Below are 16,005 nucleotides of genomic sequence, written 5' to 3' on the forward strand. Positions count from 1 at the left end.
AAGATTGGAAAAGTGCACTAATTCATCCTTTACATAAGAAAGGAGACAGAACAGATGTAAATAACTACAGAGGAATCTCATTGGTATCTGTTGCCTACAAAATTTTATCCCAGTGCCTTCTCGATAGAGCCCAACAGCAACTAGAACCAAAAATTGGAGAATATCAAGCAGGTTTCAGACCAGGCCGTTCATGTCCAGAGCAAATTTTGAACCTAAAGTTAATCCTAAGGTATCAGAGAATTTGTAGCAAAAATGTAGTTTGTACTTTTGTTGATTTCAAAAAGGCCTATGATTCAGTTGATCGTCAATCACTGTTTCAGATATTAAAAGAACAGGGTCTAGACCGGAAAACACTCGCAATTGTAAAAGAGACATTGACAGACACAAAATCTAAGGTTAAATTCATGGGGGAAATCTCAGACCCTTTTCCGATCAAAACAGGAGTAAGACAGGGAGATGGGCTCTCTCCATTACTCTTCAACTGCGTCCTTGAAAAGGTAATACAGGAATGGCGCAAACAGAAGTCTGCCCTCAAGATTGACCAACCAATCACTCTTGGTAGGGGCAAATTAGCAGTAGACTGCCTGGCATTTGCGGACGATCTGGCAATCTTAACTCGTGACGTTTCAACAGCCATAAACCAGATCGAACTCCTGAAAGAAACAGCGGAAAAAGTCGGCCTCCAAATATCGTTTGAAAAAACTGAATACATGACCTGCAGCAAAGAAGCCCCTAAATTCATGGAGACAAAATATGGCAAAATAAAACGGGTCCAGCAATTCAAATATCTCGGTGAAATAATTCAGGAGAATGGAATGGAAACAAAAGCCAATGAAGTTAGATGCCAAAAAATGGAAACTGCATATAGACTCACCCAAAATATCTATAACAAAAAGTGTCTCTTCAAGCATGCTAAACTAAGACACTATAATACAGTTATAAAACCAGAATGCCTCTATGGATCAGAGACACTAATTTTGAACAGGAAAACTGATCTAGAAAATATTCAGAAAAAGGAACGCAAGATCATTAGAAAAATTTTAGGCCCAAAACTCGTAGATGAACAGTACCGCCTTAGAGGGAAACAGGAAATCAAACAATTTTCTAACATTCACAGCGACATCAGAAAACGCAGATTAAGATTCTTTGGACATATAAAAAGGATGAACCCAGATAGACTTACCAAGCAAATAGTTGAATTTTATGAAAACCGAAGTAAAGCTAAAACGGACACAATAAAATGGATTGGCGAAATTAAAACAGATCTCAAACTGGCAGGAATTACACCTGAAGACATCCAAAGCCGGGTTATCTTCAGAACCAAAGTTCATAAGTGGCAAGTTGACCAAGAGGAAAAACCAAAGAAGAAGACCGGAACAACATGGTCTCAAGAGAGAAAAGAAGCACACAGCAAACGAATGAAGGAAGTGTGGGCACAAAGAAAGGCAAATGCCTGTCTCTAAGTACTTTGTGTAGTCCTAATGGGCTCATTCGCAATATATATATATATATATATATATATATATATAATAATGTTCCGGACTGTCGTCAGTTGTGCTTACTGCGCTGGAAACGGCTACTGGACTGGTAATGACTAAGAATGCAGTCCGGCCGCGGGTTTAGTGCCGCCAAGGCACCCAATATGACACCACGCCGGTTCTCCTGAAAGATTTTATCCATATTAAAAATGATTATAGGAAAATATGGCAAAGATTTAGGGACCCAACTGACCGGGAGGAATACCTGAGCCTAGCCCGGGAAGTACGAAATCGATTGCTGGAAAGGAAGATTGAAAAATGGGAGGAGACATGCCGTAATCTAATAGAAAACGAGTCAGATCGGGAATTTTGGTGGATTCTCACCGAAAACGAGTCAGATCGCAAATTTCGGCGGATTATATATCTAAAACAATAAGCATTCAATTATAAATTTCAGTATAATACCGGAGCGAAGCACGGGTATCTTGCTAGTATATAATATGTCAATAAAGGCCAAGAGCATGGAGACTGGCACTGAACTGTTGAGGCATGAAATAAGGAAATTTGCTGAGATCCTGTCCAAGATGCTGGAAACGGCCAAAGAACTGAATATATTTAAACCTAAGAATTTCATTTAAACCTAAGAATTTTATTTTTGTCCGTATTGAACTGAGAATGGAAGATAGGAAAACTTAAAGGGTCCACCTTTTCAATACAAAAAATGTTATAGTTTATTTATAACATGTATTTGCACTTGGAACTAGTTTCAACGCTGTTGGGCGTCATCATCAGCCAAAATGTGGGAAATAGGCCAGCATGTAGGCATTTATATTACACAAGGCGTTACATTAAACAATGGCAACATCTATGGATGTGTTGTGGGTTAAGAAATGGAGGGATGAAACCAGAAAATCAAGAATGTGTAATTTTAAATAAAGAGATATTACAAATTCTTCCATGTGACTTCATTTGTGTACAGTAATCCTTATAAAGTACTGTATATTTTGATATTAAGAAAAACACAATGTAATCACCAGTAGGTCTACAAAACTAGTCTTTTTGTGTTCATTCCTTTAAACACACAAAAAGAATATTTTGCAAATATGTAACTACTATTCTTTTTTCCCCAGTGTTAAGTGAAATTTTGTTTTTAGTTACTGTAAAACTGCTTTGAATTCCTTTCTGTGTTATAATAAAAGTTCTTAATTGTTCTCAAATTATCCAACCTCCTTTATGTGCTGTAAAATGAGGCAATTCCATTCAGGTGGTGTGAATCCGATTATTTGTATATTATTTTTCAACAATAGGAAATGTTGAAGCGGCGCCTTAACAACAGTCCCATAGCTGATCACTTCTGAGTTTTAAATAAACTGGTCCATAATAATGGTACGTTGTAGTGCAGAGTACCAGTAATTGTCACTGCCAGAAGTTGTTCCTCATGCGTGCCACAGTCTGGAAGATATTAGTCAGGTAACTTCTGTTACTGGCAAGTACCTCAGTTAGAGAATTGTTAAGTTATGATATTTTTACTCTCATACAAACACTTGCAATTTTGCAGGGTGAGTCTGATCATGCAAGTTTATAAGAAGGTTTTGGGATGAACTCTAAAATCAATATCTTAGCACAACCTTCTGTCTCATGTTCATATTTATTTACCAGAAAGACGAAGTAAACATCATTATCGACATCTTCTATACACGAAAATGTAATTTCATATGTATTATTTTCAATACTGCCAAAAAAAATCTATTCCTCTTTTTGTAGGAAATTTTGCAGAGGATTCATTTACTTTTAATTATGCATTCTTTTTTCCTCCTTGTCTGCTCCTTCACTTTCATTTCCCTCCTGCTCCTTTACATCACAGTTAGATAATGTGGAGGTAAAAGGTGTTGTAAAAACATATACCGTCTTTTAAACACCATAAATGATTGTAATATTCAGTAAATCATCTTAATAGCCATCGGATTCACACACTAGAAGGTCAATTCCATTCTTTATAGGTAAAAGAAGTTTAGCGATTGGATTCACCCCATTCAGAAAGGTGAAACAGACAACAAATTTAAATAATAGGTGAAAATATGGACAAAATATAAGTGAATTTGAGTCTACCATCATCAAAGTTAAGTAGTAAAAAATGTCAAATTAGGGTAAACCGTATAGTAATTGGCCACCTTACAGTTATTGGCCAATACTGATTTAACCCTTTCCCGCCCATGTTAAAATGCATGTTTTCCCCAGAATTAAAGCAATTCTTTTCAGCCATCATTATGATAATGCAGACATGTAAGCAGCATGCTCATTCGTTTTCTGGGGAATTAAATCGAAAATGTTTTCATAAAATTTAAGGGAGAAATACTCTAATGCTGTACTACCCACAGGCTGAGAATGGCAAGGTCCTACCTCTTCAGTAAAGTCCGCCGGTTCGACGTAAGACAATGTATTTGTCCACTGAAAGTTAGGCCTACAATCTACGTCGTCATTTCCTGAAATATCGTCACTTTCATTTTCACTTTCCACTTCACTGAGTTCACTTAAGCCACTACTAACAGTTTCACGGTCAGAATTATCGTTCACCAAACGTTCAATGTCGTTATCACATAAACTATTTTCACGCGAATTAAGTGTCGACATGTTTGTTTACAATAAGTCACTGCCTTCCGTATTTTGTGTTCTAATATGCCTGCTAAGGTTTTAAAAGAAGAAAACTAATATCTTTGGTCTCTAGGAAGTGCACATGCTAGTAACAGTAAGTTATATTTGTCTATCGGCCGACAGATGGCTCATACATGCGACTAGAAGTACAAGTACGCTTTACTACGCTATGGGCGGGAGGCCCTAAGCTTTCGCGCTACGCATTACTACGCTATGGGCGGGAGAGGGTTAAAGTTCAATTACAAGGCAGTTGTAGTATTTAAAGTCTGATTTTCGTCACCAGATGGCAGATCTATCCTTTATTCTCCATGAGCATGGAACTTTTTCCCTCCATTACCTGCGAGGTTTCAAAATGGTGGCACTCAACTGGCACATTGTTTAATATTGTGATATTTCTTGTGAATTTCTTTAGCGTCAGGACTTATTTGAAATATCTCTGATAGTGTTTTGATACTGTCCCACACTCCAGGCAAGGTTACTGAGGTGAGTTAAGTTAATAACCAATGAGTTAATGTGATAATTTATAAGAATCATTGCAGTGTGTACCATTCACGTGGGTGGCCAATAACTGTAACTGAAAAAATTGCATTACATAGCTATTGGCCACCCCGGCCAATAGCTGTTTTGGGAATCTATAAAAATTGTACTTTTTATGTGGTAGATAAGCTTCTTATATGATCAGAATATCAATATTCCTTGTTTTTTGTAATAAAAGCACCCTATACAGTTAATGGCCACCCGGCCAATAATTGTTTTGGGTGTGGTCCATTACTGTAACAATTTTTGATTGGTACTTTGTAGGTAATTTTAAAAATGCCTAAACTTCCAAAATACGATCCTGCTGCTATGGAAGCAGCAATAGCGGAAATACACAATGATCCTGATAAATCTCTGAGAGCCGTGGCGAAAAAATATGGCCTACCACGAACCAGTCTACAATTTAAATTGAAAAACCCTGCTCACAAAGATTCTTTTGGTTCATCGCCAGTTCTCACGAAGGAAGAGGAGGATACTTTAGTCAGGTTAGCCTAAGATGATCAAAATGTGTAACATGAAGTAGAGAGATACATATTTTGCATTATTGTGATGGTTCCTAACAATGGAAAGGAAATTTAATATTTCCAGGTGGATTCTCGAAATGGCAAGGAAAGGTTTTCCGAGAAAGAGAGAAGACAATTTCCAGCGTACAGAATTTTTTGACATTAAATCCACGGCCGAACCCTTTCAGGAACAACCACCCAGGTGAAGGCTGGCTGAAGGTAATAATATATTAGTAGAACTTTTGATTAGTATCCATGTAACTGTAAATTCTTCTGAAAATATTGAGTTCTCTTTCTTGTTTATAGGCTTTCCTGCGTCGTCATCCTCAAATAACAGAGCGAACAAGTGAGTCAGTAACAGCAGCAAGTTCACGTGTCTCGGAAAGTAATGTTAGGACGTGGTTTTCTGAAGTAAAGGAGTATATTAAAGAGAAAAATCTTGAAGAGGCTATGAAAGACCCATCTAGAGTCTTCAATGGAGATGAAACAAGTTTCCAAATATGTCCCTCAACGGGTCGAGTGCTAGTGAAGAAAGGGGCAAAAAATGTGTATTCGGTACAGGAGGGACCTTCTAAGGAGAATATAACTGTTATGTTCACCTTTTCGGCCAGTGGGAAAACATGTTGCCCAATGATTGTCTATCCCTATAAAAGAATTCCTGAAAAGATTTCGGAATCTGTTCCCAAGGAATGGGGAATCGCTCGAAGCGACAGTGGGTGGATGACTTCCGAGGTATTTTTTGAATACATAGCAAATGTGTTTCACCCCTTTCTTGTGTCTGAAGGTATAACACTGCCAGTAGTATTGTTTGTTGACAGACATAAATCACACCTAACTTATCAATTAAGTGTCTTGTGCCGTGATTTACAGATTGAAATAATAGCACTGTATCCAAATGCTACCCGCATCTTACAACTGCAGATGTTGCTGTGTTTCGGCCCCTGAAAGTATGCTGGCGAAAGGCAGTGCATGATTGGTATTCTGATCATCCAGGTGAGGTTCTAAACAAATTGTCATTTGCTCCTCTGCTGAAGAAGGTAGTTGAGTCTGCTGCCAAACCTGAAACCCTGGCGAAAGGTTTTGAAGTACGTGGTATTTGTCCTTTAAATCCTGATGCAGTGGATTACTCCAAATGTCTGGGGAAATCTAATGTGACAGCGGTCCCGAAGGAGCAGGGACAGATTCCCTGCAATGATGAAAATATCTCAAATGTAGTTATGAATTATGACACATTTTTCAGCATTGTAGGAGCTGAAAAAATTGAAACATTTAAGAAGAGCGATGGGACGGTTCTGCGAGAAAGCAGCAAAGATTTTCACTCTTTGTTCCGAATATGGAAATATTTCAAGAAAGAGAAGAACTTCAGGCGAATGTCAGGCGCTGAATCAAGCAGCGCAGCAAGTGGCATGATTCAGTGTAACAGCCACTCATCCAATATGAAGGATATTGTTTGCCAATCCACTAGTGGGACTCCTGAGAGAAACTTTTTTTTTTTTGCTAGGGGCTTTACGTCGCACCGACACAGATAGGTCTTATGGCGACGATGGGATAGGAAAGGCCTAGGAGTTGGAAGGAAGCAGCCGTGGCCTTAATTAAGGTACAGCTCCAGCATTTGCCTGGTGTGAAAATGGGAAACCACGGAAAACCATTTTCAGGGCTGCCGATAGTGAGATTCGAACCTACTATCTCCCGGATGCAAGCTCACAGCCGCGCGCCCTGAGAGAAACGGGGCAGGAAATCATCATTAGCAATGTGACCCCAAATAATGCCTCACAGAACAGCCAAATAAGAGCAGAAACTAGCAATATCTCCAGCAAGAGAATGTACACAGGAGAGGAGGAAAAGAGTTCAACCAGCACGATTACCTCAGTAATCAAAAGAGCCCGCTTACACCATATGGAGAAATTTCTTGTTTGGCCTGAAACTCCTAAGCGTAAGGGAAAGAAGTTCACAGACAGACAGCCATTTGCTGTGACATCAAAAAATATCAAGACATGTTTCAGAAGAAGCGCCTTGCTAAACTTGCCGCAGAGGAAGAGAAAGAACAACGAAAAAGGAAACGTGCAGAACTGAAAGGAGAAAAGGAATGCAAGGAACGCGACAGATGCACAATTAAAAGGAAATTATTTGGGAAAGGTGGAAATGAAGTATGGTGTTGTATCTGCCATGGCAAAGTCAAAAATGGGAGGGAAATACGTTGTGACGATTGCCGCAGTTCATTTCACGAAAAATGTGTACCTAACAACCACAAAAATCATATTCCCCTGGCTGAGGACGAGGATGGGTTCCTTTGCCATTTCTCCTACAATGTGAAATCAGCCAGTGAAATTGAAGATTTCACAGACAATAGTGTGCATGATGATGATGAAGTTGGTGAACTATATAACCTAGTAAAACGTAGAATTTAATACTGTGTTCCAAGAATATGATACACTGTTATATAGAAGTTTCTAGATTGTTCAATAAACCCAAGATACGTCACCAGTAGAAGTATGGAGTGGCCAATTACTGTACCACATGTGGACAATTACTGTCAGAAGTGGCCAATAACTATACAATTTTACAAACTTATAAATAATTTAATGTATAAATTTGTAATATTTTATCACAAGAGTCTTAGTCCTTCTTGTATTAGAAATAAATAACTATGCCAAAAATCTGTGTTAAAAAATTATTTACTGCCATTCATGAATTTTATTGAATAACAAACTTCAAATTATCCTTAAGTGGCCAATAACTGTATGGTTTACCCCTATATTGCTATTTAACTGCAGTGAAAGGAATATATTTTTAAAATGTCATTCACTGCAGTTTCTGAGAATTAATTTTGTTTTATAATTTAAACAAAAATATCAAACCTGTCAAGTGGCTGACTTTGTGACAAAATCTTGAATGATAGTGCATCAATACATTCAGATCCATCATCACAACTTCTACCTTCAAGGAATATGAATTCTGAAGACCCAGGAACCAAGTATGAGGTTGCTGACACTTTCACACGATACCTTGTTCCAAAATCTAGACCAAAGGAAAAAAATAATCAGATTTGAGTCACATACCGAATATAAAATACTACATAAAAGAGTGCATAATTTTCACAGAATGTTACTGAATGTTCCATTCCCAACAAATGAAGAAAAAATAATTAATTTACTTGTCTTCTTTCAAGTGGCAAGGTTAGGGTACCTGGTCCCCTCTTACAAGGATGTAAAACTTTTTGTAATTTTTAAAAATGTACTCTAAACCAGTTCCCTTCGTATCTACCCATCAAGTAAAGCATGAAACTGAAAATCAGAGTATTTTATTACATGTGGAAAAACAGAGAGCACTTAAATGTTATTTAATTGCATTGGTACAGTATATGTAACATCACATACCACACCTTGTTCATAATGTTTCTGAAAATTATTGAACATGTTTATGAACAAAGGTTACTGTAATGATGCAAAAAAAAATTATGTTACTTCCTTGCATAATTGAGGAACATTTGTAGGTGACCATCTGTCTTGAAAACTGATTCTTTCAACATGTCCGATATGTAGGCACCTGAGGCCATGAACTTCAGGGAGCCCTGATGGAAAATTCCGCTTGGTAGTCCTGTTATTAACGGCAACACATGCAGCTGCAGTATGTCCTGCTATGCTGTCAATGTTCCTCGTATCACTACTAGGGGTGACCGGACTGCATTATGTGATGACCCTGCAGCTCAACACACAAGCGATGGGGGTGGTGGACTGCATTATGTGATGACCCTGCAGCTCAACACACAAGCGATGGGGGTGGTGTATCACGCTACAGCAAAAGCAAGATTGAGGTGCTAACCACGCAGCCCCCAGATATGAACATAGGCAACACCAGCACAGAGAGAACCTGCATTCACCACTAAAGACAACCAGGTTCCAGTCCGTACCAGACCAGGCATGTTGTTCATGACAACACGGTAAATGGAGGTGCCAGTGGTCTGGTGTCAATGAAAGAACACGTAATGGGTGCCGTGAGACTACATTTCCTTCAACCAAGCACCTCAAAATGGTTCAGCCAGACAGAGGGACATGTAATAATGGTGCTACATGTGCCTGGATGGTGGACACTGAACAGTTGATCTGCTCGTGATCATCAGAGGATACAATAATCCTCTCACCTGATGATCAGTCAAGGGCATCTTGTGCCCAGTTGTGTGCGTGCCCCTACACATCCACTGGACCCAATACACCCTTATCAGAATGGCCTTGGTGACAGGCAATTTGTTAATACATGCACCCAACCTTGCACATTCCAATAACGGCCTCCCTCAAACACTGACAAATGGGCAAAGTATCTTTGATTGCCTCAGAGGCATGCAAGCGATTGAAGAGCTTTCCACAACCAGAATCAGCATTCTTCTACGTAGGAGTATCCTCTGCAAGCTTTTATACAGGGTATAACAATAAGATACACATTCAAGGACACATTCCTGACATATAGAAGAAAATATGTTATATGGACATCGGTCTGGAAACTTTCCTTATTAGTAATCATTTTCTACAACACTACATAGTACATCAATCACGGGACACATACAGGAACAGAACATATCAGCATACAATATAAAACTGCTTCTTATATGAAATTTTAAAATGCCCTCCGTTAACATTGGTAAGTATATATCATAAGTTATGAATTTCATTATGGTCCGTACTGACAATTGATCACTATCAAAGCGTAGAGAAAGATCCACCTATTCAGCTTAATAACGTGGGGGTGAAGCCGATTCCTGCCCGTGGTGCCCCTGCTAAGGTAGTTGGAATTAAATTTCCATTACCGAACTGAACGTCAGCATCTGGCAGCCAGACTACCCTTGCGATCTCCTGGCTCATTTCAGATTATCATCAACGATGTCATTTAGTTTAAGCAATGATTCTTTTCAGAACCATCAATCAAAACACCTTGGATCTAGTATTACAATCTGTCAGATTAATATTGAGGGAATTAGTCGAACAAAGTGCCAGGTGCTACAAAGAATCTTATCTGATAACATCGATATTGTTGTAATTCAGGAAAGTCACATTGATAATGAAGATCAAATAAGCTGAAGAGGTAAAATTGAAGACTGACTTGATGGGAGCAACTTATCATCATGCTTATGGGATGGCAATGTATGTTCAATCCACTACTGAAAATACTCATGTGTTCAGTCTCAGACCACGACGACATTTATGAAGTGACTATCGAAGTAGACAAATTAACAATAATTAATGTGTATAAACCACCTTCCATCACCTGGTCTTTACAGGTAATACCAATTGCTCCTCATCCAGCTGTATATCTAGGTGATTTTAACAGCCATCATACCCAATGGAAATACAGTGAAGTAGATGAAAATGGTGAGACACTTATTAACGGGGCAGATAACAACTTACACTTGGTCTTCGATGCAAAGGATAAAGGAACCTTTAAGTCACTTGTCTGAAAGCAAGAGTACAATTCTGATTTCTGTTTTGTGTCGACCAGTGAAGAAAGGCAACCAGTTTCAACATCTCGACTAGTCCTAACAGTTTAAAGATAAAAATTTCATTGTTCCGTATTGAAATTATTGATGTTAAAAATTAAATAACTGGAGGTTCAACCTATTCAATACTCAAAAGAAAGAAACGTAGCAATCACATTTCTATTTAAATGGGACCGGTTTCGACCTTAGTCTAGGTCATCATCAGCCATAAAAAACATGTAAAATGTTTAAGAATGTTGGAGGTCAGTTTTTCACTGTTAGGCACAAAGACACGACATCACATTCTGTTCTGCACAAAGTCACAACATTAACAATCAACTTGCGAAGATCAAAAAGGCTTGAATTCGCAGACGAACAGATCTGTAGATGAAAGCCGCCAGCTCCCGGTGACTACGTGGCACACTCAAGGTCACGCACTGCGGCCAAACACCAAAGCAGAGTGGAGAACGTTTCGAAGGTCCAGAACCTGTCACGGCTGCGGGAAGCCAAGTACGTATATAAAAATGTACGATGCCAATTAGTATAACCGAATGAGCACCCGTACTCAAGCTAAGATCTTGGTAAACAGTTGATTTGAAAAAACAATTGTAGAGAGAAGAAAAAAATGTAGTAAAAAGCGCAATATCGGAAAACAAATGAAAACTTATATGCACAGTGCGCTATTTAAAAAAAAAAAAAAAAACAATTTTTTAGGTTATGATTGAAGTAGTCGAAGTTGGCGCAAGACAAAAATTTTTGAAAGAGGAGAATAAATTAAACGAGGAAGAGTGATAGTGAAATAAGAGAAAGAATAAAAGAAATTGAAGTTAGATGGTAATGAGGAAAGATAAGATAGGGAAATGAAGGAGGGGTAGTTTAAGGTGGGTTAGGAGGGTGGGTTATTGGAGGTAGAAAATGTGGGTGGGAACTATGTAAGACATGGAAAATAGAATTGGAGTTTTGGAATTTGGAATTTTTGAGAAGAAGAATTAGGAAGTCAAAAAGGATATTGGGTTTTTCAGAAATGTCGTTTAAATTGAAATTAGGGTTGAAGTACTGGTCAAGGTGGATAAAGCAATTTTCAGTAATGTTTAAGAGGGGGCCTTTGTTAATGATTTTAAGTATGTTTATGTCATTGTCAATACTGGTGAAATTATGTTTGGAGTCTTGTATGTGCTGTCCTATGGCAGAGAATCTGTTGTATTTAATGGCGTTGACATGTTCAGAGTACCTGATATTGAAGTTGCGGCCAGTTTGTCCGACGTAGGAGGAACTGCAGTTGTTACATTTAAATCTGTATACACCAGATTTAGAAAAGGCATTAGACTTATTTAGAGATTTAGAGTTGTGTAAGATATCAAGACTTCTATTGTTAGTTCTAAAAGAAATTTTCATATTATGTTTTTTAAAGATATTAGTTATTTTATAAGCATCCTGAGTAAAAGTGAAGGTGGAAAAAGCAGTTGGTTTTATTGTGTCTTTAGATAAAGTGGTTTTTGGACGGTGTTTGAATTTGTTGATAATGCGGTTAATGAAGGAGTTGTTAAAGCCATTAAATTTAGCAATGTTGCGGATGGTGTTTAATTCATTATTTAAATCTTTTTTGGACATAGGGGTGTTGAAGGCACGAAAAATTAAGCTGTTATAAGTAGCACGTTTATGAGCTTGGGGGTGCGAAGAATCTTGTCTTATTGTAGTTGCTGTTTGGGTTGGTTTTCTGAAAATTTTGTAAGATAAAGAAGAAGGATGTCTAGTAATAGTTAGGTCTAGAAAATTAAGAGTTTGGTTGTGTTCTGATTCGAGGGTGAATTTAATGTTAGAGTCTAAGTTGTTGAGATGAAGAAGTGTAGAGGCTGCGTTGGTTGATTCCTCATTTAATATTACCAATGTGTCGTCGACATATCTCGCCCAAAAGAGGATGTTGGAGAAATTATTATTATTATTAATTCTTGTGTTTTCTAAGAAGTCGAGGTAAATTTCAGCAAGAATGCCAGAAGCAGGTGAGCCCATAGCCAAGCCATCTTGTTGATAAATGGTGTTGTCAAAGGTAAAATAATTATTGTTGAGAACTAATTTTAAAATAGACATGAAGTCTTGAATTTCAAGTTTACTTAGGTTACTGAATTTGTTTAGGTTGTTGTTTATAATGGGGAATAATTTTGGAATTGGAATACTAGGGTACATGTTGACAATGTCAAAAGAATGGAGAGAAAAATTTGGTTGGATTTCAAAATTTTTTAATTTGTTGATTAGATCAGAAGTGTTTTTGATAGATTTGTTGGATAAAAATCGATAATTTTTTAGTAAAAATGTTTGGATGAATTTAGAAGTGTTGTATAGGGGACTGGGTCTGTAATTGATAATTGGACGGATAGGAATGTTAGTTTTGTGAATTTTAGGGAGGGCTTTGGCAGTGGGTAGTCCAGGGTTCATGTTTATTAGTTTAGTTTTTTCTTGATCTGTGAGGAGAAAGGAAACGTTTTTTAAAGTATGTTTGAGTAGGCGTTGGATTTTTGTGGTTGGGTCTTTTTTTATTATAGAAAAAGAAGGGTCACTGAAAAAGTTTTTGGTTTTATCTAAGTAGTCATTTTTATCCATTATGACAGTAGTGTGCGTGACCTTGAGTGTGCCACGTAGTCACCGGGAGCTGGCGGCTTTCATCTACAGATCTGTTCGTCTGCGAATTCAAGCCTTTTTGATCTTCGCAAGTTGATTGTTAATGTTGTGACTTTGTGCAGAACAGAATGTGATGTCGTGTCTTTGTGCCTAACAGTGAAAAACTGACCTCCAACATTCTTAAACATTTTACATGTTTTTTATGGCTGATGATGACCTAGACTAAGGTCGAAACCGGTCCCATTTAAATAGAAATGTGATTGCTACGTTTCTTTCTTTTGAGTATTGAATAGGTTGAACCTCCAGTTATTTAATTTTTAACATCAATAATTTCAATACGGAACAATGAAATTTTTATCTTTAAATGCACAAGCTAACCAAGCTAAACAAAAAGCCTTCTCTTACATGGGCCTTAAGATCAAGATCGCTAAATTAGGAAAAGACATCGACTTCCTGAAACAATGCATATCCTACAATCTTACCCCCAAATTTCTTCAAAGTTGTACCAGAAAAAACATTTCTTCTCCTCACATGTTAAAAACCCAAAAAATAACCAACAAAATTTGGCTAAAAAACGAAATTCGTTTCTTATACAAGAAAAAATCATTTTTAAACAACAGATTATATGAAACACATCTAGAAATTGCTAATCTTCTCCCGAGTGCACAATGGAACCTCTTCCTAACTCAAGTTGACGATAAATTATTTCATGTACTGTCAATCAAACAACAAACCCTTGAGAAAAAACTCAAAATTCTCAAGAACAACTCTTCTTCACATAAATTCCAGTTTAAGAACCGTAACACACCCTCCAAAACTATTGAACAATTCCTTCCTCCCATCGTAAATCTATCTAAAACAACTCTGAGTGATGATGAAAACTCAATCCTTTCGAAGGGCTTCAAACACAATTGGCCCAATCTTAACACTTTCAATGTAGCCACCAATTTAATTATTGAATCTGAAATAGCCATTAACAAAATGCCAACAGATGAACAAGATGAAATCAGATATGAAGTAAAAAGGAAACTTGAAAAAATCTTCATTAACAATAACAAAAACACTTCTCTTATTAATTATAATAATAATAATAATAATAATTTAATTAAAGATAATAAAACCATTTCAGATCTTAAAAAGAAAATCAATGACAATAATCTCATTATCACCAAATCTGATAAAGGCAACACTACTGTCATAATGGATAAAAATGACTACTTAGATAAAACCAAAAACTTTTTCAGTGACCCTTCTTTTTCTATAATAAAAAAAGACCCAACCACAAAAATCCAACGCCTACTCAAACATACTTTAAAAAACGTTTCCTTTCTCCTCACAGATCAAGAAAAAACTAAACTAATAAACATGAACCCTGGACTACCCACTGCCAAAGCCCTCCCTAAAATTCACAAAACTAACATTCCTATCCGTCCAATTATCAATTACAGACCCAGTCCCCTATACAACACTTCTAAATTCATCCAAACATTTTTACTAAAAAATTATCGATTTTTATCCAACAAATCTATCAAAAACACTTCTGATCTAATCAACAAATTAAAAAATTTTGAAATCCAACCAAATTTTTCTCTCCATTCTTTTGACATTGTCAACATGTACCCTAGTATTCCAATTCCAAAATTATTCCCCATTATAAACAACAACCTAAACAAATTCAGTAACCTAAGTAAACTTGAAATTCAAGACTTCATGTCTATTTTAAAATTAGTTCTCAACAATAATTATTTTACCTTTGACAACACCATTTATCAACAAGATGGCTTGGCTATGGGCTCACCTGCTTCTGGCATTCTTGCTGAAATTTACCTCGACTTCTTAGAAAACACAAGAATTAATAATAATAATAATTTCTCCAACATCCTCTTTTGGGCGAGATATGTCGACGACACATTGGTAATATTAAATGAGGAATCAACCAACGCAGCCTCTACACTTCTTCATCTCAACAACTTAGACTCTAACATTAAATTCACCCTCGAATCAGAACACAACCAAACTCTTAATTTTCTAGACCTAACTATTACTAGACATCCTTCTTCTTTATCTTACAAAATTTTCAGAAAACCAACCCAAACAGCAACTACAATAAGACAAGATTCTTCGCACCCCCAAGCTCATAAACGTGCTACTTATAACAGCTTAATTTTTCGTGCCTTCAACACCCCTATGTCCAAAAAAGATTTAAATAATGAATTAAACACCATCCGCAACATTGCTAAATTTAATGGCTTTAACAACTCCTTCATTAACCGCATTATCAACAAATTCAAACACCGTCCAAAAACCACTTTATCTAAAGACACAATAAAACCAACTGCTTTTTCCACCTTCACTTTTACTCAGGATGCTTATAAAATAACTAATATCTTTAAAAAACATAATATGAAAATTTCTTTTAGAACTAACAATAGAAGTCTTGATATCTTACACAACTCTAAATCTCTAAATAAGTCTAATGCCTTTTCTAAATCTGGTGTATACAGATTTAAATGTAACAACTGCAGTTCCTCCTACGTCGGACAAACTGGCCGCAACTTCAATATCAGGTACTCTGAACATGTCAACGCCATTAAATACAACAGATTCTCTGCCATAGGACAGCACATACAAGACTCCAAACATAATTTCACCAGTATTGACAATGACATAAACATACTTAAAATCATTAACAAAGGCCCCCTCTTAAACATTACTGAAAATTGCTTTATCCACCTTGACCAGTACTTCAACC

The 16,005-nt window shown here is 37.0% G+C and overlaps 1 protein-coding gene across 1 annotated transcript in view; it reads right to left on the minus strand.

Moving 5' to 3' along the window:
* The window catches only part of rod (rough deal), a 404,971-nt gene that overhangs the window by 271,132 nt on the left and 117,834 nt on the right, over window positions 1-16,005 (minus strand). Inside the window, exon 8 of the mRNA XM_067146037.2 lies at window positions 8,029-8,188. Coding sequence (XP_067002138.2) covers window positions 8,029-8,188 — 160 coding nt within the window. The remainder of the gene's footprint in view (window positions 1-8,028; window positions 8,189-16,005) is intronic.

This window comes from Anabrus simplex, chromosome 4 (assembly GCF_040414725.1).
Source record: "Anabrus simplex isolate iqAnaSimp1 chromosome 4, ASM4041472v1, whole genome shotgun sequence".
Classification (NCBI taxonomy): Eukaryota; Metazoa; Arthropoda; class Insecta; order Orthoptera; family Tettigoniidae; genus Anabrus; species Anabrus simplex.